At 38.7% G+C, this 15,100-nt stretch overlaps 1 protein-coding gene across 2 annotated transcripts in view; it reads right to left on the minus strand.

Moving 5' to 3' along the window:
- The window catches only part of LOC127428866 (NAD(P) transhydrogenase, mitochondrial-like), a 57,356-nt gene that overhangs the window by 20,644 nt on the left and 21,612 nt on the right, over positions 1-15,100 (minus strand). For both annotated transcript variants that reach the window (XM_051677514.1, XM_051677512.1), the window contains exons 12-17: positions 13,740-13,850; positions 11,617-11,762; positions 11,238-11,433; positions 10,579-10,812; positions 5,064-5,224; positions 1,906-2,085 (exon numbers count right to left, since the gene is read on the minus strand). In XM_051677514.1, coding sequence (XP_051533474.1) covers positions 1,906-2,085; positions 5,064-5,224; positions 10,579-10,812; positions 11,238-11,433; positions 11,617-11,762; positions 13,740-13,850 — 1,028 coding nt within the window. The remainder of the gene's footprint in view (positions 1-1,905; positions 2,086-5,063; positions 5,225-10,578; positions 10,813-11,237; positions 11,434-11,616; positions 11,763-13,739; positions 13,851-15,100) is intronic.

Below are 15,100 nucleotides of genomic sequence, written 5' to 3' on the forward strand. Positions count from 1 at the left end.
CTTCCTCCAGACTCTAGGACCTTGGTTTCCAAATGAAATACAAAACTTGCTCTCATCTGAAAAGAGGACTTTGGACCACTGGGCAACAGTCCAGTTCTTCTTCTCCTTAGCCCAGGTAAGACGCCTCTGACGTTGTCTGTGGTTCAGGAGTGGCTTAATAAGAGGAATATGACAACTGTAGCTAAATTCCTTGACATGTCCAGCCTTGATTCCTTGTGAAGTTCACCCAAATTCTTGAATCGATTTTGCTTGACAATCCTCATAAGGCTGCGGTTCTCTCGGTTGGTTGTGCATCTTTTTCTTCCACACTTTTTCCTTCCACTCAACTTTGTTAACATGCTTGGATACAGCACTCTGTGAACAGCCAGCTTCTTTGGCAATGAATATTTGTGGCTTACCCTCCTTGTGAAGGGTGTCAATTATTGTCTTCTGGACAACTGTCAGATCAGCAGTCTTCCCCATGATTATGCAGCCTAGTGAACCAAACTGAGAGACCATTTTGAAGGCTCAGGAAACCTTTGCAGGTGTTTTGAGCTGATTAGCTGATTGGCATGTCACCATATTCTAATTTTTTGAGATAGTGAATTGGTGGGTTTTTGTTAAATGTGAGCCAAAATCATCACAATTAAAAGAACCAAAGACTTAAACTACTTCAGTCTGTGTGCATTGAATTTATTTAATACACGAGTTTCACAATTTGAGTTGAATTACTGAAATAAATGAACTTTTCCACGACATTCTAATTTATTGAGATGCACCTGTAAGTAAATGTCTTATTCACTTTGTACTGTATGTAAAATTGGTTTCACTCTGTATTTTTTGAGTAAATGCAATTGCTAATGTGGTCATGCCATCCATGGTTGCTGGACTACAGTGTGTACTGTTATTTCCTTCTTTCTTATAAATTAATTTCTTCATGTGCAAATAAATTACTAAAATTTTATGACTAAACAGAAATCTGAAGTTTTTGTTAAATTGAGTAAATATAGTGCTAAATAAGAGTTTATTCATTTTTTTGGCAATTTTATGTTTGTTGTTTACTAAATTAAATTGTGTGATATATCGGCATTGTATCGGCCACCCTGCTCTCTGGATATCAGCATCGGCCACTAAAAACCCATATTGGTCAACCACTTCATTATAAAAGGAACATGCAGTCTTTGGGGTCATGGTATTTAGTTAAACTTGGCTTATAGAGATGACCAAGCTTAACTGGCACCAACCACTTCACAGAGATTTAGACAGTCGTAAGGAGAGGGCAGTGTGCACTAAGGTTGAGGACGAGAGCCTGTTCAAAGGCGGTTCCAATAAAAAAAAATAAAAAATAAATACTGGAAGCAAAACATGACTTTTGATTCGGTTAACGGTTCTTGAACGTTGGTTTCCTGCACCACTGAATCTACAGCACCACAGCGAAAGAAACGCTGTATTTTTCTGAGTGAGCTTGCTGTCTGAATTAAATACGATGTGAGACATTAATAAAAGTAATTAGATTAAAAAAATCAGTGACTCTTATAAGCCGGTTCTTTGCAATTAATCGGCCAAAATGGGCCAATGACTCACTTATCGGTCTAAAATGGTCCACATCCTGAATCAGCCATAGCAGTTAATTAATTACAATCTGACTTGCTCATTACTTAGTCATGTGACTCAAAATGAACTGAAAACTGTTTTGCTATAAATAAATAAAATAGTACTTTAAAAATGGGTTACTAAAATACATTTGTTAAGCATTTTTGTTATTAATACATATAAACAAAATATAGTTAAGGGTATCATATATTTAGGATCTATTCGGTGCTTTTTAAAAAGTACTAAGAATCTGTAATGGTAGCATTAAGGAACTCAAATCACAAGAAGACTCCTTTAAATTCCTCATTACTACAATCCTTACAGTGAACTTACCACACACATGATGTAGGAAAGGATGGCTCCAGAGGAACCAATGAGGGCCCCCACGATGGTTAGCAGGTTGTTATTGAGAAGGAAGCCTTCAGCGCACAGGGCCCAACCGGAATAGCTGTTTAGCACCGTGATCACCACAGGCATGTCGGCCCCTCCAATGGCTGCTGTTAGGGTCAGGCCCTACAAAGCGGAAAAGAGCAGGGTCACAGCAAGAGGGTGAAAGGGAAAAAAAGGTGGAGATCAAAGGTTACGACAATGACAAGTGAGCAAAGCAAAACAGTAACTCGATTCCGTCATTAAAACCAAAAAAGTCCAAAGAAAAAAAAAAAAAAAAAAAAGAAAAAAAAAATCACAAGCCTGAGGTATAATCATAGTTTAATGTACATACACTGTTCACTTTTTATAAAACGAGACCATTCGTTTACAGACTGGGTGATGAGACAAATAGGAAATGCGATCTAGAGCAAGACACAAACATATTTCACACAGATTTGGTTGCAATGGTCTTCAATTAAGGCATGAGGCGTTTGTCAAAACACAGTATTCATTTCACTAGTTCATGATATCATCCCTGTATTATTAAACAATATACGTTCCTCAGGGAACAGATTTAAAGCCAGCTACCACACATTATGTAAAGAAATATGCTCAAACAAGCAGAAAGAAGGTGACTTGAATAATATCGGATCACTGTAAAAAGAGCCAGACACCATATAGCAGGTGATTGTTTATCTTTACGGAGGTAAAAAGAGCTGCTTGTCAGTTTCCCGATTATTGACAAATGATGAAAGCTTCATGACGCCAATGTTAACTGAGAGCTTTTCCTCAATTTCATGATTTTTGTTTACTTTTATCCGTCATCATGTGGTGGTGTGGTCTTTTATGGATTACATAAAATAAAGAAAGAAAGAAAGGCCAAAAAGAGGTTGAGCTTCATATGAAGTGGGTTTTCTAGAGCCCACAGCTGTAAAGCACAAAATGAAGTGTGGAAATGAGAAGCAACTCAAAATCCCTGTGTTATATCGCTTGTCAAGACTAAGTGGAAATTGACCAAACTTACAATTTTATAATTTAATGAATACTTCTATTCAAGTTAGTGGTAGACTGATATATCATCTATGTCTATTAATCGGCCCATATTTGGCCAGCTTTTAATTGTCAGCATTGGCTGATAACTGTGGCCAGTTGGCCGATTAACAGAAGTAGATGATTTTCAGCTTTAATTTTCTGTAAAAAAGTTTAGTAAATTCTGAGAAAATAGTGTGTAAAATAAGTAGAGCTGTCAGAATTAATGCGTTAATGCATGCGACTGATTTAAAATGTTTAATGCATTCATTTTTCTTAAATCGCGATTAATGCATTTATCGTTAATACAGCATAAACACTGGTGTGAAGGGCGGAAACTTTTTAATGTGTCCACCCGGAGTCATTACACTACATTACATGGCAAAGTGCCAGAGCCCTTCTACCAAGTAGAGCCTACAAGCTTAGCATAAAATAGCATAATGTGGTGGTCCCATAGACATTCTATGGGCAGAAATGTCTTAACATGCTAAAGTTGACCGTTACACACTCTCCTATGATAGAGAGCGTTGTTGTCATAAATAAAATAAATCACAAAATTATGGAGAAAGGAGCTCTTAGCTCTATTTGATCTACAAAACAAGCCCAGCTGGGACTTGTTACAGAAATAATTTTTTTCAGTCCATGTAAGGCACATGGCGAGTTCAAAGCAGCACTCGACACTGGTGTTGCCACCCTGCCACGAATCATGAATGCAGCTTCACGATTGCTGTAGGAAAGCGGATAGCCACAGTCTACCTGCAGATTAACGGTGTGGATGAGATTTTATGAGATTTAATGCCCATTGCAATGAATATGCAACCTATGTGGGACTAGTTCTTTCAATAAGTCAAACTCCCACTTAGACTTTGGGAAATGTTTAATGTTACATGAACTGGTGATATTTTAGTGCATTCTATGTTTAGGTTATGTTGTGGAAGGCTTTGTTTGGAAAATGTTAATAAAGCATTATATTGCTACATGTTTTGTTTTCTTCCCAAGATTGAAATAAATACATTTTGACAAGAAAAGTATAGTCAAATTTCAGCACTTTCAAAATCTGCGATTAATCGCAATTAACAAAAAAAAAAAAGAAATACAATAAAAATTAAAAAATGATTAATTGCGATTAATTTTATCAACTGACAGCACTAAAAATAAACATTTAAATTAAGCAATTTTTGAACATTTTACTTGCTATCAGTAAAGTTAAGTGTGTCATTTCTTTGCCTATAGCAGCACCAAATGGAATTAACCTAAAAATGCTCCAACATATATTAAAGGAATATTCCAGGTTCAATACAAGTTAAGCTCAAATGACAGCATTTGTGGCATAATACTGATTGCCACAAAAATGAATTTTGACTTTCCCCTCTTTAAAAAAAAAAAAAAATAAAAAATAAAAAAAAACCTAAAATGGAAACTTACAATGGAAGTGAATGGGGCCAATCTTTAAACATTAAAATACTCCCTACTTCAAAGTATAGCCACAAGAAATTATCAATATGTGTGTTGTGATTTTAGTGTGATAAAATCGCTAACTAACCTTTTCTGTGTGAAGTTATAGCCAATTTTACAACTTCGATGCCATGACAATGTCAACAAACCCTAAAACGACTGTAAAAAAATTACAATTTAAACAATTCAATTGGCCCAAGTCGCTTCCATTGTAAAGTGCCTCACTGTAACCTCTGAAGAAATGGGACAAGTCCGAATTATTTTTGTGGTAATCAACATTATGCCACAAATGCTGCTGATTGAGCTTAACTTGTATTGAACCCTGAATATTCCTTTAAGGTGGGATAGAAGAATGTATTTCAACACCCAAAAAAAAAAAAAAATAAATAAAAAAAAAATAAAAAACACACTTCACATTTACATTGTATTTCATATATGCATTATATTGACCATTCTATTCTCTAGATATCGGCATCAGCCATAAGAAAAAGCTATTGGTCAACACTAATTTAAGCCGTAGTAAAGGCAACTCCAAAGTGCCACTAAGGAACGTTTCAACCACCAAAAAAGCCACAATTCTCAAGACATGATATTATGAGACAAATCCGGCATAGAGCTTTTGGGGGTGAATGCCTTACCATGACTGCAGACAGTGCAGACACAGAGCCCAAGCAGGTAATGCCAGTCGTAAAGCTGGGATCAAGCATGTAGGGAATCGTTCCACCCACACTGGCTGCCATGAGAGTGGCATTCAGAGCGTGACGACCAGGAAGCATAAGGGGAGCAGAGTTCAGGAGTCCTGTATGGAGAGGAAACATTTGCATGTGGAAAAAGCATAATGAGTTTAAGCAGAGTTATAAAAAATAAAAAAAAATAAAAAAAAATAAATAAATAATAATATGCTGTAATCCTACAGTTGTTTAGATTTTTACTTGCCCTCCAAACATTTTCACTGGCCCCACAAAAAAATAAAAATAAAAAAATAATGCGCTACATTTTATTTTTAGCAATGTATTTTTACATATTCCAAAAAAAAATTATTTGCAATAGCTGGAAATTATACAGCTATGTATACTTTAACTCCATGACTGCTATTTTCATACACACTTTTGCTAGAAAATGTCTGCATGCAATGAAAAACTTACCGATTGGCATGTTATTTTCCACCCATTCTTACTGATGCTACCAAAAATCATCACAACTCCTTCCCAATTTTTTTAACAAAACTTCATCCATGTAGCTAGCTAGATAACACTACCTTGGTAACAATCAGCAGAATTTAACAAATGTTAAATACGTCACAGAAAACCTAATGTTAGTTTGCAAAGCATTAAAAAAAAAAACAACATGTAAAAGATCAACAAATGTAATATGTAACGACAACACAGCTCCGGCCTGACTGAGCACGTCACTGAGTTCTGTCAACTGGCCCCAGGCCAGCAGGCCATCCTTACTGTCGAGCCCTGTTTAGTGGACACCGTGTGCTGTTTGGGAATACGATGAGTGAAAGGAGGAAAATTAGGGTCAGAAGTTCTAGGAAATGAGAAGGCACTCTCTCAAGTTGGTTTGATTAGCGCTTTAAACAAAGGTACACAACTGCATGTCATGTTGTTAAAGTGCTCTTTAAGCAGCTGTTAGCGCTCTATAAACAATAATAATATGTACAAGACATATCATCAGCACAAAACGAGTATGTGTGCTCAAGAAAAACTCAGTAGGAGCCGAATCAGTAACGCTTCCAAATACGTTCCGCATCTGTGGAGCACAAGTTTGTGATACAGTTGGATTGGATGATTATGTACCGTATTCAGCCCCCGCCTATGTGACTTTCAGCTAAGCTAGAAAAAAAAAAAAAAAAAAAAAAATGCATACAAACATAAAAATAGGAGTTCTAATCTTCATCAACATGTGCCTCCAGGCTTCAGAGTGATGGTAGTGCTGGTGGAATGGGAAAGCTCCTGAAGATAATGTGTTCCAGCTTTGAGGAACAAGTGGAAAATGACTGGGGGGCGGAGGGACTAATTAGTGCCAAATTCTGAGAGGTTCCGCCTGGCCAAGCTTTAAACACAAGGCATGTGTGGCATCGGTGAGCCGGCAAGTTAACAAACAGAACCGCACCAGACAATTAGGACCTGTTTTGCACTTACAACATTGAGAGGACTCTGCTCTAAAACATGTGAGGACTGATTAAAACAAATACAGGATATTATACTACACTTACTTTTTTGGACATGTACCATGGTAGTTATCAAGTACCTTGGAGAATCATGTAAATACCATGTTTTATATATATATATATATATATATATATATATATATATATATATATATATATATATATATATATATATATATATATATATATATATTTCACACTGTAACATGGTACTGCCACAGTACCTTTTTGAGTGTAGCAAGTAGGGATGGGCCAAGATGGTCAACTAATCGTCCAACAACAGACTAGTGAAGTAGTGCAGTCGACTAGTTTACCTAGGGTTTTTTTTTTTTTTTTACCTAGGTTGATATTTTAACACTAAATCGATGAATTGTTCTGCACCAGCTAGTCGAATATATATATATATAAAAATAAAACATTACTCGAATATCGCAAAATAAATTTTTTTCTGCATTTGCCTTCCATGAGCAGCACTGAATTACACCGTTTCCTCAGAATCTCTGACCACATCTCGCAGTTACAATCGAGTTCACAGGGGGGGCACTGTGGATTTGTGTGTTGTTGAGGTGTTGGATGAGAGAATATATGATGGCGTCTGTGCTATACTCTACTGATATTCTGTTCTTGGAGTTTATAAGACCAGTATGTGTGTATGTACGTTAAGTCTCTGAACACAGACAGAGCACATTTTACTCATTCTACATTTACACATCTACTCTGTGCATGACACAGTAATTTTTCCAAAAATTGTTTACAGACGGATTGTTTCACTTTTAATTGACTACATCACAATTCCAGTGGGTCAGAAGTTTACATACATTAAGTTAACTGTGCCTTTAAGCAGCTTGGAAAATTCCAGAAAATGATGTCAAGCCTTTAGGCAATTAGCTTCTGACAGGCTAATTGGAGTCCATTGGAGCTGTACCTGTGGATGTATTTTAAGGCCTACCTTCAAACTCAGTGCCTCTTTGCTTGACATCATGGGAAAATCAAAAGAAATCAGCCAAAATTGTGGACCTCCACAAGTCTGGTTCATCCTTGGGAGCAATTTCCAAATGCCTGAATGTACCACGTTCACCTGTACAAACAATAGTACGCAAGTATAAATACCATGGGACCACGCAGCCATCACCACTCAGGAAGGAGACGCATTCTGTCTCCTAGACATGAACATAGTTTGGTGCGAAAAGTGCAAATTAATCCCAGAACAACAGCAAAGGACCTGAAGATGCTGGAGGAATCAGGTAGACAAGTATCTATATCCACAGTAAAACGAGTCCTATATCGACATAACCTTAAAGGCTGCTCTGCAAGGAAGAAGCCACTGCGCCACAACCGCCATAAAAAGCGCCTGATTACAGTTTGCAAGTGCACATGAGGACAAAGATCTTCCTTTTTGGAGAAATGTCCTCTGGTCTGATGAAACAAAAACTGAACTGTTTGACCATAATGACCATCATTGTTTGGAAGAAAAAGGGTGAGGCTTGCAAGCTGAAGAACACCATCCCAACCGTGAAGCATGGGGGAGGCAGCATTATGTTGTGGGGGTGCTTTGCTGTAGGAGGGACTGGTGCACTTCACAAAATAAATGGCATCAAGAGGAAGGAAAATTATGTTGATATATTGAAGCAACATCTCAAGACATCAGCCAGGAAGTTAAAGCTCGGTCGCAAATGGGTCTTCCAAATGGACAATGACCACAAGCATACCTCCAAAGTTGTGGCAAAATGGCTTAAGGACAACAAAGTCAAGGTATTGGAGTGGCCATCACAAAGCCCTGACCTCAATCCAATAGAAAGTTTGTGGGCAGAACTGAAAAAGAGTGTGCGAGCAAGGAGGCCTACAAACCTGACTCAGTTACACCAGTTCTGTCTGGAGGAATGGGCCAAAATTCCAGCAACTTATTGTGAGAAGCTTGTGGAAGGCTACCCAAAAAGTTTGATCCAAGTTAAACAATTTAAAGGCAATGCTACGAAATATTAACAGTGTATGTAAACTTCTGACCCGCTGGGAATGTGATGAAAGAAATAAAAGCTGAAATAATTCACATACGTGTCATACGGGGGTTGGTTATAGTACTCGACAACAAAATTACTCAAAAATGCCCATTCCTACTTTAGTTGTTAAGAAACTTTGCACATTAATACCCTGTAAGCAAAGCTGCATCTTTAAATTCATCCCATTTCAAGCACTGCCTCAATGCATCTTTGGCCACTGCATTGTGACTTGAGCTCTTTTTGAGCATTCTGTCATGAGAGTTGTTTAAGATGGTGTGCCAAGTTAAAAAGAGTCAGACTTTTAAAAACATGTCTCGAGACCCCTGCTTTGTGACATTCCGTTGTGCTCACCTAGCTGTTTTTAAATGCAAGAATGTGTCTTAATGTATGTAAACACTCTCTAAAAAATGCTTTCAATCGTGCCAAGTGAACCTGAAACTAGGGCTGGGCGATATGGCAAAAAAATTAAATCATGATTTTTTTCAAACTTAAGGATGATTTACGATTCTCAATTAAATTTTTCAAAAAAGTAACTCCAACATGATTCAAATAATGTGTTCCTTATTAGAATGCAAGGCAATCTGGTTAGAAAAATCTATGTTTTTTTCATTATAGCAAACAAAGGTGTGGAACAGAAATGCACAAAAAAGTGCAACACACAAAGTTTAACAGCATAAAAGTAAAATAAATGTAAATCTAATTTATTTAAAATAACACTTCAGAAATAATAGTATAAAATAAGAAAATTACTAAATACCTCAAAGCCAGTTTAGATATTATTTGTATCTAAATCAAGTCCATCTAGAAAGTTGTCTAGAAATCAATATCTAGAAATAGTCATGTTTATCTAGAAAGTATTTTAGTATATCCATCCATTTGTATGAATAACCATAAACACCTGCAGACAGAGTCCAGATATCAGAAAAATGTCAGTGTAGTTGAAAGAAGCAAAAAGCTCAGTTTAAAATAATTACGTCAGTCAGTGCTGTGAGCACGTGGTGCCCTCTTGCAGGACACGCTTAGCAGAACAGCAAAATGAAATTATAAAAATAAAATTATTCGCTTCCTAAATGTTGGCTATAAATGCAGTACATTTGAAACGTGTCACAGAACAAAGCAATAATTAGCGATAAATCCGAATCATCATGGTAAGAGGAGATGTGAATGATTCTCCCATTTATAGTTTATCCATTATATGATTTGATATGAAGCCCCCATAACTGTCATGTATGTTCTAACACTTTATTATAAACACATACATTTCTGTTGACAACTCAGAAAATGTAGCTTAGTGCTTCATGACTTCCACAACTTCCACAGAACATAGTTATTGTTTGATTAAGCTAGTGTAAACATGCATGATGGACGAAGTCTACCTACAATCACACTGTACAATCATACTTGAAATATTACCGGCTTTTATATCGGTCTCCATGTCGTTAACCTATGTTACGTTGGAGCGTGTAGTCACGAATATTTCCTCATGTTGTTATCAGATTGAGGGTGGCATCAAGCCAAGTGCTGTGAACATTTGTTTTTCTCTTTTATATTCAGCCATTGATGGATTGACAGTGTATCTAACTACAGCATCCTCTAATATTTTATGCAAAACTTTGATTCCATCAAAGGGGGGGGGGGGGGGAAATCACACAGCTCTACCTGAAACCTGCCTAATTATACAGGACTTCCTTGAGATGATTAAAGCCCTAGATATACTTCCATTGTGATGTGTAAACACAGCATCTGCGTAGTCGAATGCAAGCCCATCAAAGAATACTCCATATAACTGTGAGATCAGATGCTCAGCATTTGCATCTGATCGAAGTATACTTTGGGCTTAAGTCAACAATTAGGTAACCGACCGACAGCTCATTTACAAATATATGCAGTTTTGCATATTTTTGCAGGCAAACGCAGAGGATCCTAAAATATAAATAAGCAATATAGACAAATTATTTTAAATGACAAAACAAGTAGGACCTTGAAGTTTGCCGTAAGCCACCAAAGAGCCACTAAAGGTGACTCCACCAATGTAGGTCCCAAGGTAGGCCACAATCTTGGTGAAGTTGGCTGCAGGATCAGTTGCGAAATGGGGGTACTCCACCATGTACTCGGCCACGCAGGTGAGCACGGCCGCCAGACCCACCAGACTGTGGAAAGCGGCTACGAGCTGTGGCAGATCTGAGATCTGGATCTTCTTGGCAATGGTCAAACCTGCAAAGGTAAAGAGAAGAAGCAGCTGAGAATTTAGGCCTGCTGGTAAACGGGTCACATCTGATGTAGCCGTGTGTGTGTTGATTTGCGTCTGGAGTGCAGGTTGAGGGGGAGGAGTGTGTAGGGGGCATGTTTGGGGCGGGCTAAGACCTCAGGCTGGAAGCAAGCATCTGGAATCAAGCAGGCTTTTGGTTTGAACTAGGGTAAGCAGGGATGGTTTAATCCTTGTTCCAGCAGGTTTCCAGGAATAATTAGCAATTTAGATTAGACATGACTGGCTACAAAGAGCAATCCCGTGCTGTGTGAATCACACGACCTGATGACCATTACCTGGGGTTGCAGGGCAAATCACTAGGTCATTTCCCATTTACATACACATACTTTGAGGTTCAAAGGCCTCAGACTAAAGAAACTCACTCACTCACCGGCAGTGCCACCCACAGCCATGGCTGCACTCATCTGTGCCAGAAGCTCAGGAGAAGGTTTCAAAACACCAAAAGTGGCGGCAATGCCACCGGCCACTCCAATCATGCCCAGGGCATTACCGAGACGGGCTGTGGACTGGGTGGACAGACCAGCCAGAGCCCCTACGCAGCACATCCCAGAGCCCAAGTACATCATCTGCACAAGGAGAACAAGGTTAACAGGAAGTAAATATACATATCCCCCAGAATGTACAATTAATTGTGATTAATCCATTAATCTTTGTTTCCAGGATGAGGGGGCATTAAAATATGTTGTACAGTGGGGGGCCTTACAATCAAAAAAAGTTGAGAACCACTGAACTTAGTGACCCTCTCTTACCTGTTCAATGTTGTAGCCGCTTTGAAGAGCCACCCCATAGCCACCAACAAACAGACCAGCAGGAAGAAGATACAAGTAGTTGTACTCTGGAGGATCAGTGGGCCGCTTGAACATGTCCAACATCCTCTGAGTGACCAAGAAACCACCTGATAAAAACAAGATAATAGGATCACAGCATGAACTTGACGTTAAGTGTTTACTATTCTTAATCTTTGTATGTTTTAATGAGAAATCAGCATTATAATCGCTGTCATATCACTTTTAGCAGTTCAAAGTATTGCATTATTTTACCTCACAATACTTAATCAATATTCTAATGCCAAGAATCAATGTTTTTGGTCACATTTTCAGCGATACAATGTGTGTGAAGACTAAACGTACAGCGTTATTAGGTCAACGATTTTTTTTTTACTGGCACTCACAAGCCTATGTTCTATGCTACTGTGGTTGTATGATGAAGCAGGAAGTTCAGTGCAAAGCAACAAAGTTTAATGAAGACGAATGAAAAACAAAAGAGAAAGATCGCAATATCATTTTTCAATCGTAACACACTAAATTAAAAGAATCACAACAAATATATCTATAGAATACTGTATCGCCAGACCCCTGATGATTCCCAGCCATAAATTTACACCAATTTTAAATGACGGTGTAAATTTAGGGCTGGGAATCATCAATGTTTAAACTTAAAACATTTTAATTGATGAGTCACTGAATGATGCTGCGATTAACGAGGGGAGTCACTCATCTGCTGATCATTAGTGAAGTATTTTCAAACTGCCATGTGATTACATTTACATTTATTTTCCTGGCTTACAGCACCCTAGCAAAGCAACTTACTAGGACGATTACAAACCAAAGCTTTTCATTTAAAACTCGGATATCCAGTTTCACTCAAACCTTGGCGACCCATTCCTCGGAGGATTCCGTTAAATATTTCAACTTAGAAGTAAATGCACTCAGACTGTCGAATACAATGTATACAGCATTTGAAAGAATGTTCCATTTTCCCACAATTAAATATGAAGGATATCCAGACATCATAGCCAGGGCCAAAGAATAAAATATGTTTTCATTCCTGTCATTAAGAGAGCAGGTTCACCATAAATTCCTAGTCTTTTATTGAAATTAAATTGGAGAGGGCAATTGCTATTTTTTTTCCCTGCATGCACTTAACAATAAAAATCATAGAGAAGAGCAAAGGAAAAAAAATGGACCTGAATGTCCATATTTCTAACTCCCAAAGGTTTATGGGTAATGGGACTGTGGCATGAAACACCGTCTACGAGAAATATCAAAAAACATCTTTAAACTGATATTAAACACCTGCCTTCTGAGAAGATAAATATATAAATTCGGACACTTTGTGTGCGCTGGAAAACATATCTAAACGTTGTTATTGTAGAGCATGATGAAAAAAGTCTGTAAAAGCCTAGTAGCAGGCCATTAAATCACTAACACACCCTGTGACCCAGACGGTTGTCTTAGCCCACTCGACCAGCCACTGAGATGCAGAATTCAACAGGACGAACAGGTCTTTGTATTCAGGATGGCATTTTGGCCACCTGCCCATTCCAAGACATTTTTCTCTTTTTCCTCCTTAATGGCCTTTCTGGTTGTTTTTGAGCAGGCTGATTTATGACAAGCCAAGACACTTTAAAGCAAAACTGCCATGCTGACATTTCCTGTTTCAGGTGTGAGGTTTGTCTGCTCTCCCCAGACTAAACCATTCCACCTGGAGGGAATGGAATATGCCACTCTTCTCACGAACACAAGATGCAGGGCAGCCAGAGGGCAACGGGCAGCACAAGTACAGAGCACTCACTGGCTGGCATCGGTAATCTTACTCAACTTTCAGCCTTCTATATTTTAAGTCAAGTGCACACTACAAGACTAAGGCTTGTTGCCTTTTGAAGTTATATATCTCAGACAAAACACACCGGATCGCAGCTATGGTGCAATGGTCCAAGACGTCTGTCTAGTGCATGTTTACATAGAAAAGCCATTTTAAAACAGCAGAGATAAATGCAAAAAACACCTCTTATGGTGTACCCTTGGCTTTAGCAGTTCTATCTTTTTTTTCAATGTTGCCAGGTATGGGATCATGTGTTGTGTGCACTCACCAGCGATGTTGACAGAAGAGATAAAAGCAGCCAGGATGGCTAGGGTCTCGGCTGTGTTGCTGGGGAGGTATCCACCACCCATGAGGGAGAGGCCACCAACAGCTGTCAAGCCTGCAAACACACGCCATCACTGTTAGGTCCTGGGAGATAAAGGCTGTGCAGACTCCCAAATTAAAATAACTTGCTGGAACTGTTGACTAATAAAGTGCATGTGGGAAAACATCTTGACAATTTGCCACATTTCATGGAATTTGCATTTACTGCTGGATTTGCTTTATTACAAGTTAGAAAAACAAGACATCAGACAATGTGTTACCAGTCATTTTTCCCCCTCAAAAAAAGTTAGATTATACTAGAACTAATAGGCCAGAGATTTTCAACCTTGCAGATGGAGTTTATTTGCATTAAGGTTTATTTAAAAGATTGGCATAATTTTTAAGTGGGTTATACCTATACAGGTATGTCAAATTCTTCAAGGGAAAGTTTACCCAAAGATTTAAGTTCAGTCATTCTGTTATCACTCATGTTGTTCCAAACCCCTATGACTTTCTTCCATGGAACACAAAAGGATATGTGTAGCCAAATTTTAGCCTCCATCACCATTCATGTTAATTGTATGAAAAATGGTGCAATCGAACCAACGCAGTAGGCTATGCATAGCTACGGCGGTTATGGCATAGCATGCGCAGTAGCCACCTCTCCATAAATGTAACAACGCATCGCAGGGGGCCTGGGTAGCTCAGCGAGTAAAGATGCTGACTACCACCCCTGGAGTCACGAGTTCGAATCCAGGGGGTGCTGAGTGACTCCAGCCAAGTCTCCTAAGCAACCAAATTGGCCCGGTTGCTAGGGAGAGTAGAGTCACATGGGGTAACCTCCTCGTGGTCACTATAATGTGGTTCTCGCTCTCGGTGGGGCGCATGGCGAGTTGTGCGTGGATGCAGCGGAGAATAGCGCGAAGACTCCACACGCCATGTCTCTGCGGTAACACGCTCAACAAGCCATGTGATAAGATGCACAAATTCACGGTCTCTTACGTGGAGGCACGTAAGATTCCTCCTCCACCAAAGTCCACCAGGCAAGTCACTTCGCCACCATGAGGACTTTGGGAATTGGGCATTCCAAATTGGGGAGAAAAGGGGAGGAAAACAAATGCATCGCATTAATGAAGACCAAATCAGCTGTGATTGGTACGCTTTGTAACCAGAGACCATGACAAAAAGATATCTGAGGTAGCAGCGCAATTTCTTATTTCAAGATCTATGCACAGTATCAACTGATCAGTGATAGTGTCACATTGTATTTGGATTCGTTTGGTTTTTCGGGAGCATCTGCTGTTTTTATACTGTTTGTGTCATGAA

Source organism: Myxocyprinus asiaticus, chromosome 38 (assembly GCF_019703515.2).
Source record: "Myxocyprinus asiaticus isolate MX2 ecotype Aquarium Trade chromosome 38, UBuf_Myxa_2, whole genome shotgun sequence".
Classification (NCBI taxonomy): domain Eukaryota; kingdom Metazoa; phylum Chordata; class Actinopteri; order Cypriniformes; family Catostomidae; genus Myxocyprinus; species Myxocyprinus asiaticus.